General features: G+C 44.5%; 1 protein-coding gene across 1 annotated transcript in view; it reads right to left on the bottom strand.

The window, feature by feature from the left end:
• IHO1 (interactor of HORMAD1 1) overlaps positions 1-18510 on the bottom strand; it is a 375692-nt gene that overhangs the window by 193323 nt on the left and 163859 nt on the right. The window contains exon 5 of the mRNA XM_078659321.1: positions 6308-6356. Coding sequence (XP_078515447.1) covers positions 6308-6356 — 49 coding nt within the window. The remainder of the gene's footprint in view (positions 1-6307; positions 6357-18510) is intronic.

Raw genomic sequence — 18510 nt, 5'->3', positions numbered from 1 at the left:
TATGCCACGCTTTAGACGTGCATTTGACTGGTTGTATCGTGTCGTTGGGGTAGTGGCTCACTGTCTCTACTATGTATTGCATCAGCTTTTTAGGGAGTACACTATCTGACTCCACCGCTATGTGAGGTATATATGCATGTACCCAATAGTGTGCGTGTTGCGCCTGCGCGCAGTAGTAATAGAGTTGGAAATCTGGTGCCGCAAAACCTCCCAAGTGGTACGGCTGTGTAAGTGTCTTCCACCTCACCCGCGGGTGCTTCCCTGCCCACGTGAGCCGCTGTAACGTCGAGCGCAGTTTATCGAAAAACGCATTTGTGAGCCACACAGGGATGTTCCATAATAGGTACAAAAACCTAGGCAGAACCATCATTTTCTGCAACGCAATCCTGTCAGCTAATGACAATGGGAGTTTAATCCACTTTTCAATCGTGTCCTCCAGTTTGTTCATGGCCACCCCGTAGTTTTCCTTTAGCACCACTTCTGGGTCACGATGTACCCATATTCCCAGGTATTTCACCGGGCCTGATTCCCATTTCAATGGGTAAGCTAGTGAGGGTTGTGAAGTCGCCGTTGTTAACGGTATTAGAACCGATTTATCCCAATTTATACTAAGGCCTGCATGTTGTTCATATTTAACATATTCCCTGATCAATGGATTCAGGTTCGTATCCGGGTATCTAGTGTAGAGCACCATGTCATCCGCATACAGCGAAATCCCAATAGGTCGTAGGGAGAACTGCAGCGCCGACTCTGAGTGTTCTTGTCTAATTGTTACACACCAGTGGTTCCACGATTAGCGTGAACAGTATCGGGGATAATGGGCAGCCCTGTCTGGTCCCCCGACTAATCCTCAAGCTGTCTGAGGTGGTGCCATTGATGCGCACTCTTGCCCTGGGGTTTTTATATAGTAATTCTATCCATTTAAGGAACGGTGGAGGGAATCCCATCCTTGTCATGACAATAATCATGAACTCCCACTCCACTGAATCAAACGCCTTAGCAGCGGTAAGAAGTGCCGCTGCCGCTGGTATTTCCGGATTCAAGCACTGGTACATTGCAAATATTGTTCGTAAGTTTTGTGTGGTTGATCTAGTGGGCACGAAGCCCCCCTGATCCAGCAGCACTAGGAGCCCCTGCAGCAATTGTATCCTAGTAGCTAAGATTTTTGCTAGGATTTTAACATCTATATTTATAAGGGAAAGGGGTCGGTAAGATTCGCATTTGAGATCTTTTCCGGGTTTAGGGAGAGCAATCAGCAGTGCCTCACGTAGCATCTCCGGCAGGAGCCCCTCCTCGTATGATTCTTGGAACATTCGGGCTAGGTATGGTAGCAGTAGGTCAACAAATATATATTTTATATAACTACTGTGTGGTTCTCCTTTCATTTAATTAATTCAGGAGGTGATATTCTGGTAATACAAGCTGCTTTATATTCCTTCAAGATTAAGCCTGAAGCCTGCTCTCCCCAGCTACCACTAGGATGACTTACTAAAGGTTATATTTGACCTCATACAACGTAAGGCTCGTATGGACTGGTGCACGGCACCCACTTTAATAAGTGGACAGCATATACAAGGCCAACTTCTCACATTAGTGTGCAGTGGTTGGGATTCAAGCCTGCATTGTTTTACCAGATACATCTCTTTGGATTGAGCAACTGAAAACCACAAAAGTATTAGGCACATATAATACTTAAGGTTAGAATAAGTAAGTTCTACTGAACTTAGGGCTGGGTAAGTTAAGGGTCTAGCACACCCTTTCTCCAACCTAAAAGAGTTTAGTTCCCACTAGGGTAGGTAGGTGCGCACACCACACTTAGGGGGTCATTAGGATGATGGGCGGACTTTGTCCGCCCGCCATCCTGTCGGAATTCGGGACCGCCCGCCATAAGGGCGGGGGTCCCGTGGGGGGTATTAGGATGTGCCCGCCACAGTGGCGGGCACATCCTGCATTTTTAGCATTGTGGCGGGCGGTGCTCTCTGCACCGCCCGCCACAATGCTAAAAATGCATTTCAGGTTTTGCATTAACAAAGCGTCAGGCACCGCGCGGTGCCTGACGCTTTGTTAATGTAAATGAAGGGGGGTACTGTGCACCCCCCACCTATACTTCACTCTGGGGTCCCGCAGGGGGACCCCAGAGTGAAGACCGCATGCCTTTTCGTGGCGGCATCGCCGCCGCGGAAAGGCACCTAAAGACAACCATCATAATACGGCTGCGGTGTCTGATAGACACCGCCACCATATTATTCCTTTTCCGCCTCGGCCGCAAGGCGACCGGGGCGGAAAAGTGGCGGACGGTCTTTCCGTCCGCCGAGGTCCCCCCGCCATACTAATATGGCGGGGGGAGAAACGAGTGTGGATGTCGGGCGGATTGCCCCTGCCAGGCTGGCATTCCGCCCGACATTATAACGGGCCCCTTAGTTGGGTCTTCTAAAGGAGAAGCCAGTGGCTCTCTGCTTTCTAGGTACAGTAGTTTTGGATTCCTGGAATTAAAAGCCATGTGTGTTTCTAGGAAGCTGAAGAGAGGGAGAAATGCCAACACCCAACATCTCATTGAGGTGTTACTCTTGGATGAACCTACGAAGACTCCAGGGTCAGATGAGGTAGAAAGTGTGGGTGGGTCAGGGAATGAGGACAGGCCAGGAGACGAAACCTTTTTTGACCTTGACTAAAACCCTGGCCAGGAGGATCAAGATGATTCCCTCCTGGACAGCTCAGATTTTCTGGAAAAGGGAGGAGAAGGCCCCAATTGCCCACTCTTTACTCCTCCTGGAAGAGTGCAGAGCTTACCTAGGAGATCTAGATCTCCCTCTGCAGAACCTTGCAATTCAGGACAGTCTGCAGGGACCTCCACATCCCATAAGAGAGATAACTCTTATGACAGACAGTGCCAATTTCTAGAGCTTGAGAAAGTCAGGCATAGGCTCAGGCAAGAGCAATTGGCCCTAGATAAGGAATCCCTAGAACTCCAGAAGGCAAGAAAAAGATTGGGATTAGAGTCCCATGGTGGCAGCAACAGTGTCCCTAGGATTACGGAGTATTCTTATGATCATAGGCAACTGAGCAAGACAGTCCCTCCCTACCATGGTGAGGGTGACATCCACAAATGGATAACTGCTTCGGAGAGGGCCTGTAAAGTACAGAGGGTCCCTCAAGAGCAGTGAGCAGCTATATTGTGGCTCTCCTTTGCTGAAAAAGGTAGAGATAAGCTCCTCACTATTAGAGAAGAGGATTCTGACATCTATTCAGTCCTGAAGAGTGCTCTCATTAATGGGTTTGGCTTAACCACTGAACATTACAGGATTAAGTTCAGAGACACCCAGGAGACACGGACTCAGGACTGGGTAAAATTTGTAGATTGTGCTACAAAGGTTCTGGAATGTTGGATACTTGGCAGCAAAGTGCATGACTCTTTAGGATTGTACAATTTTATTATGAGGGAGCAGATCCTTAATAATTGTCAAAACCAGCTTTTGCACCAGTACCTGGTGGACTCAGATCTGACGTCTCCCCAAATATCGGGAAAGAGGGCAGATAAATGGGTCAGAACCAGGGTGAAACAAAATAAATCAGGGTGGTGACCAGAAAAAATATTCTTCCAAGACCCAAGAGAAAGGTGAGGATAAATCAAAAGATAAGTCCTCTGACTGCCCCAAAAATCCTCTTCTGTGGGTGGGTCCCAAACTCTTTCCTCCCCTGAAAAGAAACCTTATTTCTTTGTCTGTAAGAAACCAGGCCACAGGAAAAATGAAGCCATTTGCCCTAAGGTAAGCAATAAGGAAAATATTCCTCCAACTCTACTTCTACAGGTCATCAGTAAACTGGTTGGTTGTTTACATGTATGCAAAGCTTTCTCTTGCTCTTATATATAAAATGCTTGGATGTATGACGTTACAACGCATACTTTTACCACGCATACCTTTACAACGCGGTATTTACAACGAATACCGTTACAACGCATAGCGCTTAGAGGTGCTGGATAGTGGTAAGTATAATTTTCTATTCCAACTCCAGTCCCCGTGGACACTAGGGAAGGTGTTGGATAGAAAATTACACTTATTACTTACCCTAGAGCGCCCCCCAGCGCAACGCGTTGTAATGGTATGCGTGGTAATACGTGCGTTGTAATGGTAGTGCGTTGTAAAAATTTCGTTGTAAACGTTGCATACCAAAATGCTTATACCTACGCTGATGACTCCCAAACTGTATACAACTCGAACAGTGTTTCTAATAATGCAGTTGATTGCTTCAGAGACTACACGATGGGCATCACAGGATGGATGGCCAGAGAGCCCCTTTAAATGAATACTGCCAAAACTGAAATATTAACAGAGGTCGAACTGGCCTGTGGAACACCTTATTCTTATCTGCAAACATATGCCTAATCACCCACTAAGTGCAAACGTGGGTTTAAGTTTGATAAGGAAGTTAGCTTGGCTCCCCATATCATCTTGTGTCATGCTTTTCTGCTATAATGAGACCATTTACCCTATAAGCGTCCTCTTTGCAAGCAAAATTCCATTGTCTTTACAATTTCTATTTTACTCCAAAGCTTACTTCACTCCCAAGCAACCCCACAGCAGGGAAGCGTTCTGCACCATCATGCAAACTTGTGATCCTTTCTAAAAAATCCTTCAAACACAGCCACTATCCTAGATTGGTCTTGATTATAAGTGGTACATGCCAGCCAGTAGGAACCATGTGCAAAGCACAGCGGTCTACCCATTTCTCTGTGTCTTCAGAAAAAAGAGAAGAACCCATGTAGACCGCATCTTAAAAACCATTGGGAAGAATAACTTCCACGCTTGCCAAGGTATTCCTATACATAATCCTCCTTTGCACAATCTTCCAAATAGGCTATGCTCAATATTTGGCAGAGACACCAGCATCACTGTGGCCAGTGCAACATTATTGAGATATTTATGAGAGTACATAATGATTAGTTAATGAATGTGGTGGTAAATAAGTGAATGAGCAAGTCAGTGTGTAAAGAAGCCAGTGCTGACCTATCAGTGAGTTTTAACAACCACGCAGTTTTGCCTCTGGGGATGAGCCATCTACCACTGTAACTGCTGGGGATAGGTGCAGCAGGTGAGGAGAGAAAGACATATGCTTCTCCCTCTATGAAACCACTGACCTGTCAGAAATTTCGTGCTGTCATGCTAGTGGCTCCATGAACATCTCACTTGGCCTTTCTAAGGCTCTAATAAGGCCACTTGAAAACTTATTTGCTGAATGAGATGAAAACATTCAGGCTGCGTTTAAGACTGATATGTGGCTATTTGCCCGACACCCTTCCTAAGAGCAACTAGATCCCCACTGCTATCTACTCCTGGTGCCTCAGACTGAAAAGTTAATTCTGATTTGAAAGTAAAATGCTCAGTCCTGGTAAGACGCAGACAGTGCTCCCAACCATAGATGAAGATGAGAGCAGCCTTCTCCTACAACGTTTATGCTCTGAGGAAGCTAAATGGGCCAAATTTCCGCCAGACTTGAGAGTTTCATGGTCACAGGCAACACACTAACAGTAGAAAAGCTGAACGTGTTTGAGCTCTGGAATCTAGCACGCAAATGTTACGGTAGTGATGCCCTCAAAGAAGCTAGGTAAAAATACCCTCACGACCATACCCAAATTACTGCTATATTAAGGGAAGCATCCCATATCTGTCTCTATACTTCACTCCTGCTTCTATACTTTTCAACGCTTCCTCTACCTCACTTGCCTCTTCACTCACCCAACCCACACTCATTTACAGAGGCCAATATCTAGCTCTGGGTTAGGGTGGACAGCCCAGAGATCTTCTCCGTCCCTCCATTAACTGTCCTACCTTCCTCTATATAGGTTAACACTCTGTGTTGTGCCCCTCGCCTCACTTTATTGCAGTAGGTGGGGTTCATATGGGCCCAAAGTGCAGATAACCCAAATACAACCACCGACTTCTCTATGGGGACTATATCAACAGAATGAAAATTCTGTAGTCATGGATGGCAGAGGGACAACTGAAATATTGTTCCTGTTAATTGCACGTTGTTTGTAGCAAGACGCTTAGTTCAAATACAAATAAACATAGGTGATACATTTTCATAAGTTCATGTAACCTTTTTTAATCGAGTCCCACTGTGATGTCCAAGAAAATTCAGAAAAGCATGTATATCCATCAAATATAAAACAACCACAAATTTGATATACGGCATGTATTATTAGTTCGCTACTTGTGTCTCTAGAGAGAGTGCAAGTATATGGAAAATTATTGTATTTAAACAACTTTACTTAACATGCACATATAAAATTATAGTCATTACTCACCCCTTGAATGCTTTCTTGGATGTGATAAAGGAAATTGCATAGTTTTTCACTGAAATACGAAGGGGAAAATAGGAAATGTTACATTTTTGATAGCTTTTTAGTACATCTACCCTACACACTAGTAGAAACCTGTCACAACCTTATAAGGGGACCATGAATTGCTTACACACAGGTTAGTTAGGTGTGCCATAAAGATAGGTTGAGCAGTCTGCCAGAACTCGTCACCAACAATGAAATATATATAGAGATGGGCTTTGGAACAGCAACCATAAGCAATTGTTTGGAAGTTTCGTTCATATTATAAAATAACCTGCAGAAATATGGTGTTGGGAGTTTTAGGTGATTTGGATGTAGGTTAGCGTTTTTCTTCCCATTATATTGGTACAGCAGTGGTGCGAGTCACATGTAGAAGCAAGCACAACAAAGCAGTCAAGTCAGCTCAGTCAGAAGTCCTGCTTCCTCGGCTACCCCGCACACAAAAGCTCTTCGATGTTGCCTACATGGTGAGACCTTACACATCAACTGAACACAGAGGAGAGCACACAGTGACTGGAGCCGCATTGTTGGAGCTCAGACCCAAAGTCAATTCTGCAGCACTCTCCAGCAAAGGACGGACCTGCCTATGGATCCATCACTGCCTCTCATCACTGCCTAAGCATGAGACATGCAGCACAAAAGGCGACCTATGACAGATAAACAATTGCTGCTTCTGTTTGCACAAAGTAAGTGTCAGTTAGACTAACGTGTTTCTTAAAAAAAAAAAGCATTCCGAGCAGTCATCAGACACAACTATATGGCAGCCCTACCTAGAAACTTTGATACATTTAAGAGAAACCTCCGACCTACACCACACTGCTAACATCTACATTAATATCGTCACTCATTAACAACTAATCGGCAGTCCCTTGTTATCACAGAATTTCTGAGGGTAGACTGTTGTCCATCCTCTCACTTCAATGTTTGAGTCTCCACCCTCCAACCACAGGGATGCAATGAATACACTTCTACGGTCTAGGGAAGCTGTATCTACTCTACATCACATCATGTGAATTACTACCCATTTGTCCATGTGCATAGACTTTCACCACTCACAGAGTGTTACTACTACAAACTTGCTAAATATCCATTGCACATCGAATTCAACTCAAAGGCCTGGGAGACACACAGAGTATTCGAGTGGTCTAGACACTCAATGTCTCTTTCCTGGCCCACATATATATCTCCACCACCCTTATTCTAGCTCTTAGAATTTCACAGACCACTCGTCTGGTGCTGCAGCTATCACTGGTGGCCTTCACAGTGATACCAAAGCTGTCTTTAAAAATTTCCTTTGCATACTCTGATTTTTCAGCAAATATGTACCATCTCTATATGTGGGGTAAAAAAGCTGTAGATTTATGGGGGTTGACAGCATAAGAAGCATGAATGAGAACACTTTACAAAAGGAAAGGGTTATCCTTGAACATGTAGAATTCCATAGGTATCCTTTTGATCCAGGTCCTTCTGTCACTTCTATAGTTTGTCCTCCTCCTGGTCCTCTTCCAAGACCTCCTTTTCTGGATTGTTTTGCTCCTCCTGATACTTATCCTGGTCCAAGTACTGGTACTGGTTCCTGGAATCTGGTTCTATTCCTTCCTACCACTTGTATTCCTGGTCTTCCTCCTTGCCCTTCCTTGTGTTAGCCCTTCCTGGAACTACTGGTCTTCACCCTGATCCTGCTGGTATACTGGGCCCATCTCCACCTAACTCTATTGTCCTGGTTCTTCTCGATCTGTCACTCATAGTCTTCCTGCTTTGGGAAATACGGATTCTCCTTGCTCTGGTGTCTGTCTTTGTGGTCCATCTAGTACTGTGCCCACCAGTTCTGGTCCTCCTCATTTGGTCTTCTTGGGCTGAGACTGTTCATTTTGGTCTGGGTCTGGTCCCATTGGTCCTTATGGCTCAGGTTATCCAACTGATCCATAGCGCCCTGGTCTAGAATTCCAGCTTCTCGTCACTCTACTCCACTTCACGTCCCCTTGGTTGTGGCCCCTCTTTTTCTCCTAGTCCTCTTCTTGGTCCTGCTTATTCTGATCCTTGTAGCCCACCTAGTCTGCCCCAATCTGGTCTCTGGTCTTAATGGCCCTGGCTCACCTGTACATGCTCTGACGAATTCTCCTTGTCCTCCTCCAAGTTGTCACGATATTCTTGGCCCCGTTGTCCTGATCATTGTTATCCTGATTCTGCATTAACTTGCCTACTTACTCCTGAACCTCTTTGTTCAGCTCATCCTGTTTCAGCCACCCATCTTGGTCATCCTGGCCCTCCTTGTCCTGATCCTCCTTGTCCTCATAATCCCTGTCCTGGTATGCCAGATCCAGATTTTCCTGAGCGTCTGTGATTTGACCTTCATTCTCCCATTCGTTGTGGTCCCACTGGTCCTCTTAGCTCGTCTGGCTGCCTCTGGTTGCCTGGCCATCTCCTTCTAAATTCTCCACGTCCTGTTCTCCTAGTCTTCCTCACAATAAATCCGGTTCGCCTAGCTCTAGTCTTCCTATTCCTGCTCCTCACAGTCTGTATTCTCTTCCTGATTTTGTGTCCACTAGACGTGATCATTTTTTTCCCATCCTCCTTGTTTGGGTCTTTGTATGCCAAATCTTCTGGTTTCTGGTCCTCCTGGTCATCCTGGTCCTTCCAGGCCCTCTTTTCCTAGCTCTCCCTCTTCCTTCCTGATCCGCTTGAACCTCGTCCTTTGACCTGGTCATTGTAATCCTTCTCAGCCTGCTCATCCAATTCCTAGTACCTCAATTCCTGGTCCTGCTGGTCCCTTAGGTCTGCCTGGCATTTTGTTTCCTGGTCCTCTTTGGCCTTGCCCTGTTAGAACTTGGCCTCAAGGTTTGGATCATACTGGTTCTCTTGCCCCTGTGACTTGTCCTCATGGTCAATCTGGCACTGCATCCAATGGCAGACTAGCCTAGTCCTCTTTTGATTGTCCAGATCCAGATCCCTCAGTCTCATTGGCTCTGGCTTTTCATGTCCTGATGATCTTCCTCACCCTGGTCCTTAGACCACGAGGTCTTGTTATGCTCCATGTGGTATTCTGGGCTCTGGTCCTATGATCTTGGTTCCTCAGGCACTGATGGGCATAGATTTTCTTCTTATTTCCTGATCCACTTGAACCTCGCCCCCTGGACCTAGTCATTGTGACCCTTCTCAGCCTACTCTTCCAATTCCATGTACCTCTGTTCCTGGGCCTGCTAGTCTACTCGGTCTGCCTGGCCTCCTCTTGTGTCCTTTAGCTCTTAGACATTGCTTCCTGGCTTGGATCATAATGGTCCTCTTGCCCCTGTGACTTGTCCTCATGGTCACTCTGGCACTGCATACAATGTTCTGGGCCCTCTAGGTCCAAGTTCTCTTTGCCTGGATCTTTCTGAGCCTCGTGGTTTTGGTCCTGGTCCTCTTGGATATCCAGGTCCAGAATCCTTAGTCTTCCTGGTTCTGGCTATTCTAGTCCTGTTGATTTTCACATCCTGGTCCTGCGACCACCAGGCCCTGGCCTTTCGGCTCCATGTGGTACCCTAGGCCCTGATCCTATGGTGATGGTCTCCTTGGTACTCTTGGACCTTATCCTGCTTCTCTTAGTACCAATCCTTTTAATTCTTCTTGCTCTGGTCCTCTTGGCTCTAGTCCTACTGGTAACCTTTTTACTGGCCCCCTCATTACCTTACTTATTCTGGTCGCCTAGTTCTGTTGGCCATAATCCCCATACTCCTAATCTTCATTGTCTGCCTGAATCTGGTCCTGATCTTCCTGCTCTTTGTCCTTACGCTTGCACACCAACTGATCATACTCTTCCTTGCTTTGGTCATTCTCGTTTTTATAGTCCCTGTCCTTCTTGAGATTTTGTGCCCTGATTCTCTTTGTCTTGATCCTTCTAGTTTGGTTTCTCCTGGGCCTAGTTTTAATGGATCTGGTTCATCAATCATTCTAGCCTTGGTCCTGGTTGTTGTGCTCCTTCTTGTCCTATTGTCCATGTTATCATAAACCTTGCCTTTTTGCCATCCTGGCCCTTCTTGGTTCACCCAGTATTGACCCATCTGGATCTGTTACTTTTTAGTCCTCTTGGCCCTGGTCAGCTGGTCCTGGTTCTTCTCACCTTGAACCTTCTACACCTGGTACCCCAGGTCCTGGTCCATCTGGCCTCTCATGTCCTGGCCTTCTTAGTTTTTGTCCTCCTGGTTTGGGTTATCTTGGTCCTTGGTTACTTGTTCTCTTAGTTCTACTGATACTTCAGCAATTGTTCCTCTCTATCTTGATCCAAGTTATCCTTGTATGGGTCCTCCTGAGCCTGGTCATTTTGGCCCTGGTTTTCCTGGCCACCACTGCCCTGTTCCCTTGGTCTTTCAGATTCACAGGGCATCTTCCTTACCCTGGTCCTGCTATCTGTAATGATTGTTGTGCCCCACCTCCTAATTTGAGCCCTGGTCACAGAGGCCCTATTCTTCATATCCTTCTTAGTCTTTTTTCCGATCCTTTGAGTTCTCCTAGTCCTCTTTGCTGTGGTCTTCTGGGTGTCCTTGGTGCTGTACACCCTGGTGTTCCTAGTCCCTGTCCTGCTTAACCTGGTTTCCTGGTACTATTGGCCATTTCCCTCAAGGTTCCGATCTTTGTAGTCCTAATCAATCTGGTCGTGATCCTCCTGCCCTAGCTCTGCTGTCCTTTGCCCTCATGGTTCTGCAATAACTTGCCCTAGCCCACAACTGACCATCCTAGTCTTTCATAGTTTTGATGTTCCTTGACCCCCTGGTGGCCCACCTCCCGGACAGTATTTTACTTGACATTATCCTCCTCCTACTGGTTGTACTCTTTCCTACAATTGCACAATGATTTTAGTCAGGTACAGCCTCCAAGCCTGTCACACAGTATTTTATTTTTTGGCTTCCAGAATTATTTTGCTGGGAGAGCACTCTTAAGTACAGAAATAGAGACTGCACAATAAAGAGGACTCTATAGAGACAGGACATTGCCCACTTAAAACACTCTTTAACATGTTAAAATATTAAACTACTATTCCCACGATGCGTTGTGCAGATGACATGCCCTAAAGCGAAACCTACTCTGCTGGGCGAACAGTCAAAAAAGTGTTTATTCCCAGGCAGCAGTGTGACCTCCTCCAGTAAATTACCTGACTCCTGCTTTCACTTACCCATCCCACAAAAGCCCCAATTCTGTCTCTCTCAGTTTACCTCCTGCAAGCACCCTAAAGCTCTGTGACCCAAAGCACCAACTGCCTGCTGTATGTGTCCCTCTCCCTAGGGCCCAGATGACACCTATCTGTCTGCATTCTCTGTTTGCTGCTGCTTCTCGACTGCTGTTGTGTTGCCAGGTTTGAAATGCTAAGCGAGCACAATCCCCCCTAAAAATAACCCTAAAGCTAGCACAGGTCATTACATAAGAAGCTCAAGTACAGTCCAGTCCTTAAACTTCGTCATAAAGAGAGTCATGAACATTAAAAAAAGTATCACCAGGAGTAAAAATAATATTTATGTAACATGCTTAAAAACCATACTTAACCCCTTCAGCGCTGATGACAAAGCCAGCTCGTCATGGGCGTTACCTGCGCTACGCGGATGACGAGCTGGCTTTGTCATAAACAGCGCATTTTTGAAATTCCAGCGCACAGCGGGAAAACGCGGTAGCGCGGTAGAGGTTAATATTCTTTGGAGCTAGCTATATACTCCTAGACAGCCACAGTCTCTGTGCCATACTTTTAATCTTCCGTTTGATTCCTAAATGTCTAATGTGAATATTAAAAACCCATAAATGTCTTTATTCAAAATTAATATTTGTTTTTCTTGTCTGTAAACAGCTTAGGTAAATCATGAGCTTTCCTTTGTACAAATTATTGTACATTTGTATATCCACTTACTTTCAAATGTTCACATATGTTGCATCCCCATTAAAAGATGGCCACCATCCAACCATTGCCTGGAGTCCCTTTTTTAGGTCTTCCCTACGCAGCGCATGCGATGCATGTGCTGTTTTGAAGAGACATGCAGTATCTAAGATATGAGCTTAAAAAACCACCCACTTTTTCATTGGTTATTCTTACTGTCCTTTATTTAGAAATGCTGGCTCTTCATTGGTGAATACACTTAGTAGTCCCTCCTTTTGTTCCGCCCTGGAGGCTGCCCCCTGCTACATGAATCCTTTCACTATGAGCCATATGTTTTACTTCAGTGCGCTATTTTGTCTTTTGCTCTGCCCTCGCTGCTGCTCTCAGTTCACCGTATTTCCCCTGCTCTTCCCAGAAAAACACCTCCCATCCGCCCCTCGCAGCTGCTCTCCGCTCTCTCTCATGGAATGCAGCTGCCACCTCCTCCCTACGTTACCCCGCATTGTAATCAGAGTTTGTTGTAAAATGCGTTACAAACTGATGTTTTTTATTGTGCTTTAGGTAAATACTTAAACGGAAAGCACAATGGATTCTAAACGGATACACACTTTGCTTAATTAAAAGGAAAAATACATTTTTAAACCACTGTGTTAAGCGCGTGTGCATTTTGAAAAATAAGCAGATAGGTTTTCAATGCCCACATGCACCCTCGCCGCATGGTTTTTACCAACGCTTTGGTTCTTTGTGATAATTTTTAATTTTTTCTTGTATTAATATAATGGTTGAAAGAAGCTTTGTGGGCCTCTTCTTCTCTCTGACTTGTCTGACGACGTTCCACTTTCCCTGACTGTAGGAGTGTTTGCACATATCTCTGTCTGACGCTTTCTGTCAATCTGTGACTGTTAACCTGCCTGTCAAACTGTCTATCTGTCTATGGTGCTGTCGCATAGATGTTTGGCTGTCAGTACGTCAGTGTCCCTTTCTTTCTGTCAGTGTGTCTGCAGATCTGTCTATATGACTGTGGGTGGCTCCCACACATGCAGATAGCAGGCAATTTCAGAGCTGCGTGCTATCCATACAGATCTGTGTTTGTTTCCAGCAGTTTCTGTGGGCTTCATGTCGGAATCTGGTTTGGGTTTTGCTATTTCCTTATCATTTGAAAACTCGTTTGACTTTGGTTTTCTTTCTGGCTTGTTCTCTGTTGCTTCGGTTATTGCAACAAAGCGTGTCCCTGTTGGGTTAAAAAGGAACAGAGGGGTTATTTAAAAATTCACTGGCAGATAAGATGCTTAAAGCAATTTGGTATGTGTTTGTGTCTGTGCGTGATAGAATCACATATTAATACAAAACTGTAATGTCATGCCTGATGCCTTTGTCCTGAGGATTCATAGTGCTGCTGTAACACTTGTGAAAGTATTCAACAGTTCCATGCCAATTATTTATTGGCCTACAAAAGTGGAGTTCAGCGATTTGAAAATGTTTCTTTATTTTAAAAAAGAGCGTGTTAGTTCATTGTTCACGAATTACTTTTATGTCTGATCTATATTAAAATAATTGTTTTTCGTTGCACTTGTGCGCCTAAAATATGTATGGTTACTATTTCTTTTTGTTAAAATGGAATTTGTAGGTTAATTGTATTCTGAATTACTTGAATGTCTGCTAGTTTCAAAATGTTATTGTCAATTTCTTTCCTGTTTTATTTTAAGTTGTACGCAATGGCGGAGGAGCGTCGCCCCACTGCCTGGCTCAGAGCCAGCAAATGAAAAATAAAACATTTGTTATTTTCCGTCTCTGAGCCATCGCTGTGGAGAGGGGCGGGCCGAGGCATGGGAGAGAGGAGGAGGAGGAGGGCTATGTGCACTCCCTCAGTGTGCTGGCCGTCTCAGGCCAGCTAAATACTAGGGTGACCAGGCATCCCCGTTTTGCCAGGACGGTCCCTGTTTTTGACCAGCTTTCCCAGCAAATTTCAAGAAATGTAGCTCATGTCCCCGTTTTTAGAGCGGGTCGACTGAAAACGGTGGGAGATGTTTTTTATGGTTTACCAAGCAGGGATAGTTAGCAGTTGTTTCAAGAAAGCAATTTAATTAACAGGCAAGCTTCTGGGCTTAAAAATTGCATTTTATGTATGTTCTTACTGCCTGTTCTGTAATTCTCTGCTGAGGAGCGCTCTCAACACTTGAAGTAAAATTGTAGTCCTTCTATTTTTGTCAAATGTCCCGGTTTTTGGCTTTAAAATTCTGGTCACCGTAGCTAAATACACATGCACACTTAGGTTTCTCTAACCTGGCTGCCCTGACCAGCCAGGCTGGAGAACCACAAGGAAAGACTTCCAGGTCTGAGTAGAGCACTTTTCTACTCACTCAGGCTAATCCCCTCGCTGCTCTGCAGCACAGGGTTTGGATGGGAGTCTGTACCAGGGGCCGCTGGGACCAGGAAGAGGATAGGAGGCGCTACGCGGGAGGCAGCCTGCGGTTTCAGACAAGTTCAACCACCCTTTGTTTGTGGCAGCCACCACTGGTTGTGCCCCGTAAATTGAATATAATGCTTGCAAATTGAAAATATAGATAACAATGGAACGACACCGTCTTTTCACGTGCTCCTAGTTGTAAAAGCAAGTAAACCAAGAATAGGACTTGACACATAGGTTGAAAGCTTCAATCATATGTTGTGCATATTAAAGTGACAATGTGGAAATAAAGCAGGCTGGCTCGCTCTTTAGTCTGCAGAGATCTTATCATGCACTATACAGTATCCACTGTAAATCGGCCCTAAACACTGAATTGGCGCCCAAAATAACCATATGTTAAAGTGACACCGACACTTTAATGGATGTTTTACACATTGAATTCACCCAGATCTACCCAGAAGAATTTTTTTTTTGCTTCAAACTGATTTGCCCAATGATGCTCTATTCAGTTTAATTCTCAATGTGAAAAAGTGCTTGCTTACAATAATATTGTATGCGTGCAAACAAACGAAATGGAGATATTCCTCAAAAGCAGGGCATAAATAAAGCAAATAAATGAAATTTTAGGTCGTTCATTATGGATATTAGTATATTTGGGAATTCATTTGCAAGAGTGCCTGTGTCAACAAGGAAGGCCTGAGGGCAAATGGCAATATTTACAGAACCTTTGTCCAAAGCAAGGACTTGCTAAGGATATGAATGTATTTTGGATGAGTGCTTGAGGTCATGTTTTGTGGCTTGGAGATAACACACACAAATCTAGTCGGGCGCAAATGCTATTTCGAAGCGTTAGTACATTAAAGTCCGATCGTTTCCCTTTAGCCATGCACGTTCTGAATGTCACTTCACCTGGTGACAGTTTGTGGTTCATGAATGGCAGGAAACTGCTGTGTTAAGAGATATATTGTTTGAATTAAGAGATTTATTATATGCAGCTACTGAGTACAAACTATGCAACCCTCCGTATGTGCAGTCTGTGCGCGGATTTTTTTTAAAGCATATCTAGTTTTAAAGGCCACATTTGATCATAGAGATGTGCCATAGTTAAGGTGCTTTTCTCAGAGGAGACAGAGAAGTTGTTGAAGCAGGAGGACATGCAGCTCAGAAGAAGCCCTCTGACATTGGAATAGCAAGACTTGGTATTTACGATCAGCAGAATGTGATTGTTTGAACAATGGCAGGCTCCAATGATTGTCACCATGCTCAAAAATGCATTTGTCTTGCTGAGACCTGGGTTCCAGAGCGTTTCCACAAAGAGATGGCATGCAAAGAACATGAGTAACTCGTGACACAATGCTGCTCATCACGAGATGCAGCCTTTTAATGTATCTTTCAATATTTCATGATTTAGCACTAAATCAGGATTAAGCCAGGTCACTATCCATTTCAACAGAGGTGTCACTGCAATCAGATCTTCAACAAAACCGATTCCACATTCCTGGTGGACTATGTACTTGGCTGTTGATTGCGGAACGGAAAGGATGTTCTTAAGAAACCTATCTTCAACCGACTGGACGGCCTTCACATTTTTAATACCCCATTGGTCAGCCCCGTACATTGTAAGGGATATGCACTTAGCTCTATATATTTGGAAAAGGGCCTTCATTTGTCTCGCTCCCAATTTTCTAGCAAAACCTAAAACAGCCGATGTTGCTCTGGTCAGGACATTTTTTTTCGCTAAAATTTGAGTTCCCCAGGATCCATGGTCATCAAATAAGACTCCTAGGTATGGGAACGTCGAGACCCTAGTCAGTATATTCCCCTCACAATGAAGAGTTTTAACTTTTTGAGTTGTCTGTCCAATGGCCATTACATGAGATTTCGAGAAGTTTACGCTCAAATCCAATGATCTCATAAAGGCCGCAAAGGAGTTTAAAAGTAGCTGGAGAACAACCGCCGTTCTGGCTAGAAGAGCGGCGTCGTCCGCATAGAGAAGTGCGGGGATCATACGTTTCCCTGCGCAAGGAATATCTTTGCAAGAGGCACGTAAGGTAGATTCTAAGTTATTAATATACAATGTAAAAAGCAAGGGCGTCAGAATGCACCCCTGCCTGATGCCATTGGCAATTGGTATTCCTTCAGTGCAGTTACCCTGCTGATCATACCTCACAGTGGCAGATAGATCCCTATGCAAGTCCGCTAAGAAATGGACAATGTTTCTGTCAACTCCTACGGTCAGGAGCATGGTCCACAATTTTGACCTGTTCACTCGGTCAAAGGCCAAGGACAGGTCCATAAAGGCCAGAAAAAGTGCTCCCTTTTTCGCAACTGTATATTTCCCTATAAATAGCTGCACATTTAGGCACTGATCTATCATGCCCATCCCTTTTCTGAAGCCATACTGCGCAACAGAGAGTGTACCTGTCTCCTCCAGCCAACCCGTTAGTTGACTTAACACCACCCTTCCTAGTACCTTTACCGAGGAATCATTAAGAGATATCGGACGGTAACAGCTCGGGTCCCCTCTATTAGCTTTTTTAAATATTGGTACTATAACGGATTTTTCCCACGTGGTTGGCAGGCCTAATTGACAGGCATTGACAAAGATATTACACAATATCTTCGTCCATGTCTTAATGTCTGATTTAAAGAGGTCCGCCGGCACTCCGTCCGGACCCGGGGCCTTGTTACTCGTCATTTGGGTTATTGCTTCTGATACCTCTAGCTCTGTAAAAGATAAAGTGTACTCTTCGATATTAAACTCCAAGTTAACATGCTTTTCTTCCCCATCATTGACCTGCTTAAAGTGACTATGCCAGCATTGTTCCAGTATACCACAATCAAGCTCGCTATTACAAGTTTCCTGAAAAAAAGGCCTATTGATCACTGCCCAGTATTTGGAGCTATTATTGACTACATCAGTAGATGAAAGCTCATTCCAGGCCTCCTCCCTGATTTCTTTTTTCCGCTTCCATAGGGCCATTTTATATAATTTCCTTAAAGTAGCTATTTCCGCTTTATCCGGGGGCGTGGATTTCAATGCTACCACTAGCTTCGGATGAGATGATGAACAATTATGGTCAAACCATTTCTCCACGGGCCTTACATGGCCCTTGCATGACTTTTTAAGATCTCTATTAATTTGGGTACACATTTTAGCATAGGCCACAAGGACCTCCTCATCCACTTTACCGTCTGTCAAACAAATGGACATTTCTTGACCAACTTTAGCTACCAAATAATCAGAAAACTCTTGAGGCACCACCCGGCACCATTTCAGTCGTCGAGCTTGGTCTGTGGGCCGTATGTCTAGCACACCGACTGTTGTGATAGATTTTTCTTTTTTCTTTATATCATCTACCAAGATCATCATTACGGGATTGTGATCACTATAAGTGGACCAGGAAACACTATACCGTATTACCCTGTTTGCCACTACAGAGCTAACAAAGATGTAATCAATGGTTGATCAAGGGCCCTTACCTCTAAAAGTAGGGACTTCCCCCCAGATTGTTTTGGGTAAATCAGATCATTTTCTGCCACCAATTCCTCTAAGAAAGCACCCTGAAATTACTGAAGCGCTGGCAGCAATACACACAGTCCGATTCAAATAATGTGCTTTGCAGGCACGTTAAATCTACAGAATAAATAATCCAAATTTCAGAAGCACATCGGCAATTTGAAAGTATATTCATTCACACGTGCACTGACCACCATAACTAAGCTCGTACTGCCCTCTGCTGGCAAATTTTAAAATGGGTTTTTCCAATAAATCTACCCACTTGCAAACTAGCAAATTGGAAAACTGGATTCATTACAAGAGACAATTCCTATAACTGTCAACTTGATTTGATGACTGTCATCCATGTAGAGAGTTCTTGTCCACAGTACTTTCAGTTAATTTCAGTGAAGCACGGCTGA

Source organism: Lissotriton helveticus, chromosome 9 (assembly GCF_964261635.1).
Source record: "Lissotriton helveticus chromosome 9, aLisHel1.1, whole genome shotgun sequence".
NCBI classification, from domain to species: Eukaryota; Metazoa; Chordata; class Amphibia; order Caudata; family Salamandridae; genus Lissotriton; species Lissotriton helveticus.
The sequence above is the reverse complement of the archived record's forward strand: the minus strand, read 5'-3'. Positions and strand labels throughout refer to the sequence as shown.